The sequence below is a fragment of the Schistocerca cancellata genome, chromosome 1, assembly GCF_023864275.1.
Source record: "Schistocerca cancellata isolate TAMUIC-IGC-003103 chromosome 1, iqSchCanc2.1, whole genome shotgun sequence".
Taxonomy (NCBI): Eukaryota; Metazoa; Arthropoda; class Insecta; order Orthoptera; family Acrididae; genus Schistocerca; species Schistocerca cancellata.
In genome coordinates this window covers 705,971,094-705,984,564 of record NC_064626.1, presented here as the reverse complement: position 1 = coordinate 705,984,564, position 13,471 = coordinate 705,971,094, and the positions used below count along the sequence as shown (strand labels likewise).

At 45.9% G+C, this 13,471-nt stretch overlaps 1 protein-coding gene across 1 annotated transcript in view; it reads right to left on the bottom strand.

Moving 5' to 3' along the window:
- LOC126162164 (uncharacterized) overlaps positions 1-12,914 on the bottom strand; it is a 78,869-nt gene extending 65,955 nt beyond the window's left edge. The window contains exon 1 of the mRNA XM_049918479.1: positions 12,736-12,914. Coding sequence (XP_049774436.1) covers positions 12,736-12,872 — 137 coding nt within the window. The 5' untranslated portion in view covers positions 12,873-12,914. The remainder of the gene's footprint in view (positions 1-12,735) is intronic.
- Between the last annotated feature and the right edge of the window lie 557 nt (positions 12,915-13,471).

The window sequence follows — 13,471 nt, the reverse complement described above, 5'->3', positions numbered from 1 at the left end:
ACCCATCTAATCTTCAGCATTATTCTGTAGCACCACATTTCGAAAGCTTCTATTCTCTTCTTGTCCAAACTATTTATCGTCCATGTTTCACTTCCATAAATGGCTACACTACATACAAATATTTTCAGAAACGACTTCCTGACAAACCTATATTCTAAGTTGACAAGTTTTTCTTCAGAAATGCTTTCCTTGCCATTGCCAGTCTACATTTTATATCCTCTACTTCGACCATCAGTTATTTTGCTCCCCAAATAGCAGAACTCTTACTACTTTAAGTGTCATTCCCTAATCTGATTCCCTCAGCATCACCCGATTTAATTCGACTACATGCCATTATCCTTGTTTTGCTTTTGTTCAAAAAATGGTTCTGAGCACTATGGAACTCAACTTCTGAGGTCATTAGTCCCCTAGAACTTAGAACTAGTTAAACCTAACTAACCTAAGAACATCAGAAAACATCTATGCCCGGGGCAGGATTCGAACCTGCGACCGTAGCGGTCTTGCGGTTCCAGACTGCAGCGCCTTTAACCGCACGGCCACTTCGGCCAGCTTTGCTTTTGTTGATGTTCATCTTATATCCTCCTTTCAAGACACTGTCCATACCGTTCAACTGCTCTTCCAAGTCCTTTGCTGTCTGACAGAATTACAATGTCATCGGCGAACCTCAAAGTTTTTATTTCTTCTCCATGGATCTCAATACCTACTCCGAATTTTTCTTTTGTTTCCTTTACTGCTTGCTCAACATACATATTGAACAACATCGGGGAGAGGCTACAACCCTGTCTCACCCCCTTCCCAACCACTGCTTCCCTTTGTCCCTCGACATCTAACTGCTCTGGTTTCTGTACAAATTGTAAATAGCTTTTCGCTCCCTGTATTTTACCCCTGCCACCTTCAGAATTTGAAAGAGCATATTCCAGTCAACACTGTCAAAACTTTAAGTCTACAAATCCTAGAAATGTAGGTTTGCCTTTCGTTAATCTTTCTTGTAAGTTAAGTTCCATTCGTCTAAAGAATTCGCGTATGGAAAAAAAAATCAGTATCAATAGTCAGATCTCTGACCCGTGATAAAGCGCCACAGAAATTGTTTAACTGAACTGGCAGAGGGCTAAAGATGATGCAAACTATACAGAGTTTCGCAAACCAACTTTATGTGAAGAATCTAAGAATTTACGAGATCCCTCAACCTCCCACACTCCCAACTTGCATGGAACGGATAACAGTTTTTTTATTTTGGTTTTAGGGGGCAAAACTTATGTCATTGGCGCCCTGTCTGTGACTTAGGAAACAGTAAAAACCGAAAATGGAAACCAGCAGCAATGGGAACGAAAATCATAAAATTGGAGAAACAAAGCAGAAGGAAGGCTTAAAAATCCACTACAGAAAGGGGTTGGTTGTCCCAAAAAAAAAAGCTTCAAATGACTGACGTCATTTCACTGGCACTAAAACTCGAGAACGCAATCGGCCGAGCGCGTGTCATCTGCTAAAATTGACGATATATCAGGCGACAGCTGTAGACGGGAGCATAACACATTAAAATAGGGGCACTCAATTAAAAGGTGTCTTACCGTCCACAGCTGAGAGCAGTGGGGACAGAGTGGGGGAGGATCACCGCTTAAAAGATGTCGATGGCTAAAAAGACCGTGCCCTATCCGGAGTCTAGTTAAAATTACCTCCTCCCGACGACGCGTTCGGGAGGAAGAGGTCCAAGCACAAGGAAGAGCTTTCACGTCCCGCAATTTATTATGGTAAGTGTCAACCAATGTGCGTGCCATAAAAGAACACGACGACATAAAACGCTCTGTAGATCGGCGAAGGGAATCAATTGAATAGCTGGCCGGAGAAGAGAGACTGCAGCCTTGGCCGCAATATCGGCCGCCTCATTTCCACAGAAACCAACGTGTCCCGGGATCCAGAGGAACGCCACTGAGACACCCCCAAGTGGAGCAAGTGCAGACAGTCCTGAATCCGGTGGACCAGAGGGTGCACAGGGTAAAGAGCTTGGAGACTGAGGAGAGAGCTGAGAGAATCTGAGCAGATAAATTACTGTATCCACTGATGGCGGCGGATGTAGTGGACAGCCTGTAGAACAGCGTAAAGCTCCACAGTATAGACCGAACACTGGTCAGGAAGCCGAAAGTGATGTGGGGTGTCGCCAACAACATAGGCACTCCCTACACCTAACTGTTTTCGAGCCATCGGTGTAAATAAATGTGGCTTCCTTCATTTGTGCACATAGAGCAGAAAATGCCTGACAATAAACAAGTGAAGGGGTACCATCCTTGGGAAATCGACAAAGGTCACGGAGCAAGCAGATCCGGGGACGGAGCCAAGGCGGTGCTGTACCCCAAGTTGTCAAGAAGGTTTTAGGAAAGCGGAAGGAAAGAGAATGGAGCAGTTGACGGAAGCGGACTCCCGGTGGCAGTAGGGAGGAGGGGGGCCTGCATGCCCTACATCAAAGGAGGCGTCGAAAAAAATATCATGGGGCGGATTAGCAGCCATGGAAGACAGATGGCTAGCATAACGACTCAGAAGGACTGCTCGCCGATTGGACAGCGGAGGTTCAGCAGTCTCAGCATAAAGGCTTTCCACAGGGCTGGTGTAAAAAGCTCCAGACACTAAACGTAATCCACGGTGGTGGATAGAGTCGAGACGCCGAAGAATAGACGGACGAGCCGAGGAGTAGACTACGCTTCCATAGTCCAATTTCGAGCGCACTAAGGCGCGATAGAGGCGGAGAAGGACCACTCGGTCCGCTCCCCAGGAGGTACCATTCAGGACACAGAGGGTGTTGAGGGATCGCAGACAGCGAGCCAAAAGATACGAAATGTGGGAGGACCAGCATAGTTTTATGTCAAACATAAGACCCAAGAATTTAGCGACGTCTGAAAACGGAAGGTTGACAGGTCCTAGATGTAAGGAGGGTGGAAGAAACTCCTTACGTTGCCAAAAATTAACACAAACGGTCTTACTGGGAGAAAAACGGAAGCCGGTTTCGATGCTCCAAGGATGGAGGTGATCGAGACATCCTTGAAGACGTCGTTCAAGAAGGCTGGTCCGTTGAGAGCTGTAGTAGATCGCAAAATCGTCCACAAAGAGGGAGCCCGAGACATCAGGAAGGAGACAATCCATAACTGGATTTATGGCAATGGCAAACAGTACAACACTCAGCACGGAGCCCTGGGGTACCCCGTTTTCTTGGGAGAAAGTACGGGAGAGAGTAGTGTTCACTCGCACCCTAAATGTGCGCTCTGCCATAAATTCGCGAAGAAAGGGGCAGCCGACCTCGAAAGCCCCAAGAGAACAGTGTGCGGAGGATACCTGTCCTCCAACAGGTATCGTATGCTCTCTCCAGATCAAAAAATATTGCTACTGTTTGGCGTTTCCGGAGAAAATTATTCATGATATAAGTGGAGAGAGCAACAAGATGGTCAACGGCAGAACGATGCTTTCGGAATCCGCATTGGGCAGGTGTTAGACTGCGGGATTCCAGCCACCAAGGTAAACGGTAATTCACCATACGCTCCAAAACCTTACAGACACTACTCGTGAGAGAAATGGGGCGATAGCTAGAGGGGAGATGTTTGTCCTTTCCAGGTTTCGGAACGGGAACGACGATAGCTTCCCGCCATCGTCTGGGAAAAGTACTGTCGGTCCAAATTCGATTATAAAGGCGAAGGAGGTAATGCAGACTATGGGTTGATAAATGCAGCAACATTTGGACGTGGATACCATCCGGTCCTGGGGCGGAGGAGCGAGAAGGAGAGAGTGCATGTTGGAGTTCCCGCATGGAGAAAACAGTATTGTAGCTTTCGCGATTTGGAGAGGAGAAAGCAAGAGGTCGCACTTCTGCTGCACGTTTCTTCGGGAGAAACGCTGGCGGGTAATTGGAAGAGCTAGAAATCTCAGCAAAGTGCTGACCCAATGAGTTAGAAATGGCGACAGGGTCCACTAATGTATCGTGTGACAGTGAGCCCAGAGACCGGGGAGAAACTAGGCGCGCCTGAGAACCGTCGAAGCCGACTCCAAACTTCCGAGGAGGGAGTGAAGGTGTTAAATGAGCTAATAAAGAATTTCCAGCTTGCCTTCTTGCTATCGCGGATGACGCGACGGCATCGCGCACGGAACTGCTTATGATGATGATGTTTGGTTTGTGGGGCGCTCAACTGCGTGGTTATCAGCGCCCGTACAATTTCCCAACCTTTGCTCAGTCCAATTTCGCCACTTTCCGGGATGATGAAATGATGAGGACAACACAAACACCCAGTCATCTCGAGGCAGGTGAAAATCCCTGACCCCGCCAGGAATCGAACCTGGGACCCCGGGCTCGGGAAGCGAGAACGCTACCGCGAGACCACGAGCGGCGGACACGGAACTGCTTATAGCGCATACAGTTGGCCGAAGTAGGATGGTGGCGGAAAACGCGAAGAGCACGTCGCCGCTCACATACTGCGTCACGGCACGCCTCGTTCCGCCAAAGAACTGGGGGGCGCCGGGGCAATTCGGAGGTGCGTGGTATTTAACGTTCCGCAGCTGTAAGAATAACGTCGGTAGTATGTGTGACCTCATCGTCGTGACGGTCATCGAATGTCGCTGGAGACGAAAAAGGTGTCCAATCGGCTTGGGCAAGCTTCCAGCGTAGCGGGCGCATATATGGCAGTTGAGGCTGCAGTCTAAGGACACATGGAAAGTGGTCACTCGAGTGTGTATCATCAAGGGCGAACCATTCGAAGCGCCGAGCTAACGGAACAGTACCGACCGAAAGGTCCAAATGAGAAATTTGTCATGGAGGCAGACAAAAATGTAGGGACCCCAGTGTTGAGGCAAACTAGATCCGCTTGGTGGAAGACGTCTAGCAATAGTGAGCCATGTGGACAAGGATGTGGAGATCCCCAAAGCGGGTGGTGGGCATTGAAGTCCCCAACCAGCAAATAGGGGGGGGTGGAAGCTGACCAAGAAGATGAAGGAGATCAGCTCGTGCCATTGGTGTGGACGATGGAATGTATACAGTACGAAGAGAAAAGGTATATCCAGAAAGGGAAAGACGGACATCAACAGCTTGGAAGTGTTTAAGTGAATTGGGTGATAATGGAGAGTATCATGGAGAAGAATCATGAGTCCTCCATGGGCGGCAGTGCCTTCAACTGAGGGGACATCAAATCGGATGGACTGAAAATGGGGGAGAACAAAGCGGTCATGGGGATGCAGCTTTGTTTCCTGAAGACAAAAGATGACCGGCGAGTAGGATCGTAAGAGGATCGACAATTCATCCCGATTGGCTTGAATGCCGCGGATATTCCAGTGGATAATGGACATAGGGTGAAGAGAAAATGGAGGAATATGACCAAGGTTGCCGTCAACGACTGCTCAGCTTGTGACCGACAGCATGGAATGGCATTCAGACGAAGGCAGAAGATCCTGATCCATAGGTTGTTCAGGAGCAGCTCCTGCCACCAGCGATCGGCCGGTTGATCGGCCGCCAGCAGTGCGCCTCGACGACACAAGACGGCCGAGGGCGATTTCCGCCAGGTGGTGCTGTAGATGGGACATGCCTTGGCAGAGAAGGAGATGAACTGGGTTTCTTAGTAGCCTTCTTGGAAAGATGTTTAGATGAATGAGGAACCGATGGTTGTTAAGCTGGGGTATGTAAAAAATCTTCACGAGTATGCTCTTTTTTCGAAGTCTTTACGTCTGACTTGAGCTCGAGATTTAGCAGAACCCGATGAAGGGTGAGCCATAGAGTGGGCAGGCGAAAGTGGCGAGGTTGAACGGGCGATCTTTGCGCTGGCCGATCTGACGACCGTGGCACTAAAGGTGAGGTCTCAAGTCTGCGTGGCCACCTTTGTTGGCCGAGGTGAAGCAAGGACAGTGCTGTATTTTCCTGTCTGAGGCACAGTGGGCTGTCGACTGGCGAATAATTTTCGAGCAGCAAAGGTCGACACCTTTTCCTTCACTGATTTCCTGGATGAGCTTTTCATCCTTAAATATGGGGCAATCTCGAGAGGAAGCAGCGTGGTCACCCATACAGTTGATGCAGTGAGGGGATGGAGGTGGACAAGCACTCTCATGGGTATCCTTGCCACATGTAACACATTTGGCCGGATTGGAACAGGACTGGCTGGTGTGATTGAACCGCTGACACCGATAGCAACGCGTAGTGTTTGGGACGTAAGGGCGAACGGAAATTCTCATAGCCTGCTTTGATTTTCGATGGGAGTTGAACTTTGTCAAATGTCAAGAAGACAGTGCGGGTTGGAATGATGTTCGTGTCAACCCTTTTCATAACTATGAACATCCGTTACGCCCTGGTCAGACAGGTAGTGCTGAATTTCTTCGTCAGACAATCCATCGAGGGAGCGTGTATAAACGACTCCACGCGAGGAATTTAAAGTGTGGTGCGCTTCAACCCGGACAGGGAAGGTGTGGAGCAGTGAAGTACGCTGCAATTTTGGTGCCTGGAGGGCACTGACTGATTCTAACAAGGTGCCATTCCGTAATCTGGAACAAGACTCTACAGGACCTGCAATTGCATCGACACCCTTCTGAATAATGAAAGGGTTGACCGTGGAGAAGTCGTGACCTTCGTCAGACCGAGAAACAAGGAACTGTGGCAACGATGGAAGAACTGTCTGTGGCTGAGACTCAGTGAACTTACGCTTGTGAGCAGACATGGTGGAAGGTGAGGAAACCATTGCAGAAGAATACCCCATGATTACCGGCGTCTCCGATGGCGCGCTCCTCCCTTGTGGGGGCCCTCTCTGAGGGCACTCCCGCCTTAGGTGATTGTTCACACCTCAGGTCACACCTCCCGACAAACGGACGGAGGGACCAATCGGCACTTTCGGAAGGTATCAGCTCGGGTAATCACCCCTCCCTGGGCCTGGCCGTTACCAGGGGGTACGTACGTGTCCTACCTGTCTACCCGGGGCGGGGAATTACGCGTTACCCCGTCACCGGCTACGCGCGAAAATGCGTGGGTCGGCCTTCAGACACGCACAGGGACGAAGAAAGAGAAAGGGAAAGGAAAGAAGAGATGTCTCAAACGCCGCAGCGGAGAAAAGGGTAAAGAGAAGAGGTAAGGAAAAGAGAAGGACAAAGGAAGGATGAAGACATACAAGCAAAGAAGGCGAAGAATGCGTTACATTTACGAGCGTCCATCTCCGGACGTAGGCACAAACCATACTCCCAGAGGGGGAGAAAGGGAAGGAAAGAGCCAGAGGTGAGGGGGGGCGAAGATGGGGGATAGGGAAGGATGCAGAAAGGGAAGGTATGCAGCCTGGAAAGGAAGGAAGGAAGGAAGGAAGGCTACATTAGCTCGGGGTCCCGTGCTCGCTACCCATGTATCCACTAAAGAGTTGTTGACCCCCTGGGGGTACCTCCATGATGTTTGCCATTTTCAGCTTATGTAACATGGCGTCCAAGACGTCACAGATCACAATAATGGACAAATCAATATGTAATTGCACAAATAACATGAAAGTAACGGTACAATCGCGGGGCAGCAAACCGAGTTCATGTACGTGCTGTGTGAAGTGGAGCTGACAGTTTCGGGTTTTCTGATTTATAGCTTAACAGAAGCATTTATTTTAACAGTTCAACGAACTGTAGTACTAGTATCACCCATTTAGTAGTGCAGTTACCTACTTTCTCCGAAATTCCTGATAATATACCACTCGTTACCGATTTTTACACGTGGTTAAGTTGATACTTATTGACATTTTTAACAAGCAACTGAACCACAGTTGCTCAGTGAATACTTTTTGTACTGTGAGATCTTTTAGTTCATCGCTTCCACAGGAGTGGAAGACAATAAGTCTTACATTCAGCAACACTAACGATTCCACAAGAATGCGTGTGAAATGTTTTAGTAAGCATTTCTAAGAAAGGGAATTGTTTATGTGCATAATGTCAGGTATTAACTCAAAATAAGCGCATAAATTTTCTGACTTGCGTAATCCAGTACAGATACCGAAACGATGCCAAGATAGGAAGCGTAATATATTTATGTCTTGGTAGTGAGCTAGATATTAACTACGTTGCCTCAAAACCGTCATTTATCGAGTATTACATCCAAAGGATCAATATGTATCCTAGCTTTTAACTCAAGGAAATGCCTCTGCAAGGATTTTTAAATATTTCCTTTTCACAATTGAGATTTTCGTCTATTTGTGGGATGTGTAAGGTCAAAAGAGGACCTCTCTGGGCATATATGAAAGTCAATTATGCTGCTAATACAAGCACGAAGTCTGATCTAACAATTACACTGTAGATTGAGAGCCCTCACAGATGTGGAATGAGTCAAGATCTACAGTAACAACAAATTCTGGACACACTGTTTTAACATTAATGTTCCTATATCTATAGTGCACTCTACAGCAGGTAATTAAAGTGAAAAGAAAGTTGTTACTTTGAAAAATGCTGCTGCAGCCACTGTTACACTAAATTCTTGCTGTGTGCCTCCCACTGATAGCTAAATACTAACTTTATTATACTTTATCAGACAAAATAGTTACTTGTACCTGCTAAAAGTGTTGCTTGCAGTGCATTACTATTTATCGTGTAGCTTTACATCACACATTCATACCTACCAAATAACCAAGAGAACTTTTAAATTATTGACTACCTTAAAGTAATAAAAGGAGTGGCTAATTTAAGTACAGTTTTTTAATCTGTAGAAATTCCCAATTTGTTGCTGTATGTTCAATGGGAGCTTGCTGAATACTGTACCTTTGTAGCAGAATCCATTACTCCTTTCTGAAGACTGTGCAAGAATGCAAACTGCAAATGAAAATGATTTTGATTGCCTAATATTTTGTTAAGAACACAGTTCAGCTGAAACTTGTTTTGTCAGTAAGAAAAACCATTAAGGAGTACAGGTATTGGAGAGTAAGAATTCTGAGGGCCTTAAAATGGCATTTTGCACAATGTGTGGTTATCTGCTTTACACAATTTTTTTTTTTTGGGGGGGGGGGGGGGGTTTAAGGGCGCTCAACTACTGAGGTCATTAACGCCCAGTCACAATTGTTAGAGCACATAGAATCTAGTAAAACTCAAGGGGGGGGGGGGGGGACACCAGAAAGTTCTTACAAAGAGGCAGATAAAATAAGTGAAAGAGTTAGATGTCTTCGGACAATCCAGTCAAAGTAATGAAACTAAGAACACTAGCAGCTGCTCGAGCGTCACCCGCTAAAATATCCTGTAAAGAAGATGGCAGAGACAGGACAACACGAAATTGACTAAAATGGGGACACGACAATAAAACATGGCGCACTGTTAATGCATGACCACAAGGGCACTGCGGGGCTGGGTCACCGGAGAGGAATGCACACACACACACACACACACACACACACACACACACACACACACACACAATCTTGTTGCTCACTTCTGGTAGATAGGCACTATTTACTATACATGCCAAAGCACTATTTACTTAAAGCGTCCTGCCCCAGGAGATTCACTTACAGTGAGTGAAAATATGCCGACACGAAAACCTAACCCAAAATATAAACGCATATTTCGGGTAAAAACCGGACCTTATGGTTACAAATGGATGCTATTTCTTATAAAAGCTTAAACATTTCTAATGTTTTATTGCAGAGTAGTCAGGAAAGTAATTTGCCTGGCAACCTCATGTGTTCCACTCCTGTGGAAACTATGTACTAAAAGACAGTATAACAAAAGCTAGTATTCACTGAATAATTTTGTTGCTTTTAAACAGAACTGTCCGTACGTTTCACCTGGAGACATAAAAACGATTACCATCGCATTAATAGGAATTTCGGACAAAACAGGTTAACTGCGCTACTACATGTTTAACAGCAGTAAGGCAACTTGTTATCTTGTTAAAATCAATGCTCGATTTCAGTTATGTATGAGAAAAACAAACGCAATTCCAATCCACACAGTGCATGATGCTTAAACTGCCTCCTGTCCAGAGACAGGTGACATGTTTGTTTCAGTGTAATTGACGTCACGCGCAGTTTATGTTATCTAAGGACCATGACAAAAACTAAGCAATCTCAAATCTCTACAGACCAGAAGAAGAACTGAAATTTTCTTTGTCCTTTACATTATATTCAGAATGAAGTCCGCGGTACCACTGTACCTAAAACCGCTCATACTATTACCTAACATCGAGAACAGCATTACCAATGTAGGTACACAAAAAACGTGTCAAGCCAACAATGGTACCTACAAATAACAAAGAAACCCAAAAAATTATCAAACACACACATGCAAAAAATACAGAACCAGAAGAAAGACTTAACCCACCCACATTCCACCCCCCGAACCCAACCTCCCCCTCACCCCAAAATAAAATACCCATAAACAAAAATAAATCTTAATCACACACTACAACTCAGCAAAAACTGCAACAAAATAGATCCTCCTCAACTAAATCACAAGCCAACACACTCCCAACACCCTCCCCCCTCACAAACCACATAAACTACCCTAACCAACCACCTTCAGCCTGTACATCTTACTGATAGCCATTAAAAAACAAAAATAGCCCTTAGGGAGACTCTTCCACCAACACTACTCGTCTAAATGAGACAAGTTTAGAAGAATGCCAGCGCCCCCCCCCCCCCCCCATAGCCCCTCTATGTTATTTGTAACAAGGCCCCCCGTATCAATTTTTAAACTCTAAACTAGAGTTCACTATTAAATGATTGTACCCCTCTCACCCAAGCCTCTACCCCTACAAGAAAAAACGTCAGAAGCTACAGTAGAAACCCAGTTCTATAAACTCTTAATTCTCTCTTAGACCGCCCCTCCACAACCCTAAAAACATTCCGAACATCCCCCCCCCTACACACACACACACACACACACACACACACACACACACACACACACACACACACACACACACTTTTCCCAAACAGACTCGTCCATCACCACAACCCCAGGCCCATCCAACTTACCTCTAAGTAATAACCTCAGAACATACTTCTCAGCAAAACGAAAACCAGTCAGGCACACTCCTCTCACTCACTAGTCTCATGCGCGCCAAAACTGAGGATTTATAACAAAAGTAGTACGTCAACAACACAATCTCGCGCATGGCCAACCTAGACTTCTCGAAACAAGAGCCGCAACGTATGGAGCGCCATACGTTATCCCTACAGCACCGCCGCATATAACCGCCCCTGGTCCGAGACGCCGGAACTAATGCCAATTTCATGTCAATCACAAACAGCACACTTAACCTCCGCGAACAAGCCAAACAGCTGCAGAAATTTAATCAATTTCAACGGACTCGCCCCGATCTCAGCACGCGAACGCACACTTAATTTTATCAGTCATATCCATACCTAACCAGAGCAGCAACAAATTTACTCAAATTAACACACGACCTACTGCGAACAGCACTACAATAACTTACAACAATAGATCGTTAACTCACTGGAAACAATTCCTCTCCACACACAGCCAAAACCAGAACCACCCAAAACATGCAGTAACACCAAACTTAACCCAATATACCACACAACACGAAACCTCTAAACACCACCAGAGCGCACCACGAACAGCAACACGACACCTACAAACACGACACTCACAAACCATACTCCGCGCCGTCATGACGTCATATCACAACAGCCTTACGTCACGGGTAAAAGCCGACGTGTGGGATCAGAGGCTTGGGTCGACCAGTCTCATGTAGTCTTACAAACCACATTAAATTAGCCCAATGAATTACAAAATACCCAGTTCAGCAACAAACATCTCATACGAGATAATGCAACAGCATACCCTACAAACGTGATCTATTTCAAATACGCCGCGCCACCAAGACGTCACAGCAATACGTCACGCGGCAAAGCAGACGTGTAGTATCGCAAATTTCCCCAGCCTCCCTCACTCAAAATTACCACATATACGACTCCTTCAGGCATCAAGGAGTGTCTGATCCACCAATCCCTTCCTTTCGTCAAGCTGTACGACAAATTTTTCTCCCCGAAATGATTCAATATCTCTTCAGTGGCTATCCGATTAATCTTCAATGTTGCCTGTAACACAATTCGAAAGCTTTCAAATACGCTGCCCATACATTAAGTCACACCACAGCATTATCGTGTGTCAAAGCCTGCACGGACCGCTTCGACTCACTTGAAAAATTACTGTATTCTATCAAACACGGTACTGTAAGCTATAATACACGCGGTTTCCAATATCTAAACTACAATACGCGTTTTACGCAGCCAACATTAATGTAACCTCGGAACTGAAGGCAAATAAATTTTGCAAAAATTACGTTGCTTACTGTATCCACTGTCTACATCTGACACCCCATTCCACTTATCGGTTCTCTGGTAATTTTGACTCCCCGTGGGAGAATTTATCCTTTACGTGTATTCAAAACAGAATTCTGAGTAGCGATTCACTAAACTGACGAAACATGCATACGAATCTATTAAAATAGACTGGTATGTCACTCCAGTATTAATTGCGGTACTACACGAGTTTTAAGTAATGTTTCACCTGGAATCAAAGTGACTACAATAAAGCTTAGTGTCCCTCAGGTGGTGCTAACAGCTCCGTCAGTTTAGTCGAGCTTAATATTTCGTAAGTATATCCCAAAACAATTACTACCGTTAGTCTCCGCTAGACAATGACCTAGGCGCACAGACTAAAGAAAACCATGTAACTATTAAAAATTCTATTACAGTGGTACATGCGTTTTCTACATTCTACTCCAGCAAATATAATTTCAATACTCACCATGAACGGCCAGGGCCACTATTTCCAGAATTTGTGGGTTCATTTTCATAAGTCAGCTGCCTCTGTCTCGAAAAATGCACACAAAGAGCCACGAGAGCCCCAATAAGCGCACCAAACAGCAATTCTGGCCCTCGCATTGTGTCTTCTAACAGCTTTCCACCGCCTTATAACCAATCTACGCCACTCTTTCTATCAGTAGGACTCTTGCAGGTCTGGCTATCCTTTTAAAAGTAACTTCGTTCCCTCCTCGTTCGTGGCACATCATATTTCACAGATATTCCACTTCGCTACGAAGCACTAGATATCTGCGAGATATTCGATGCGGTAAAGCCGGGTTCACACACGCAACTAAAGCGACACCACAGCTAACGGCTTACTGCGGTGGCACTGCAATTGCTCGTGTGAACTTCGAGTTTTCAGTGGCTTCACTCGAGTGCTGGAACATTTGTCATTCCATAAAAATTTCGTCCCGCTTGTACCACAGTCAAATACTTGTACTTCGTAGTTTGTGTACTTCTACCACTGTTCCCTGTAGGCTTTATTTCGAAACAAGAGCATTATGTCGCGGTTGTCCAGTAGTAATTGCTCCTGTACTCCATTCGACTTCAGCGTATTTTCATTTTATCACTGAAGGAAGTCAAAACAGTGGTCGGCAGGTACACTTTCGCAGCTTCTGGAATACAACAACCTAATACTACCGTTAAATCTCCTATAACGCGCGCGCGCGCGCGCGCGC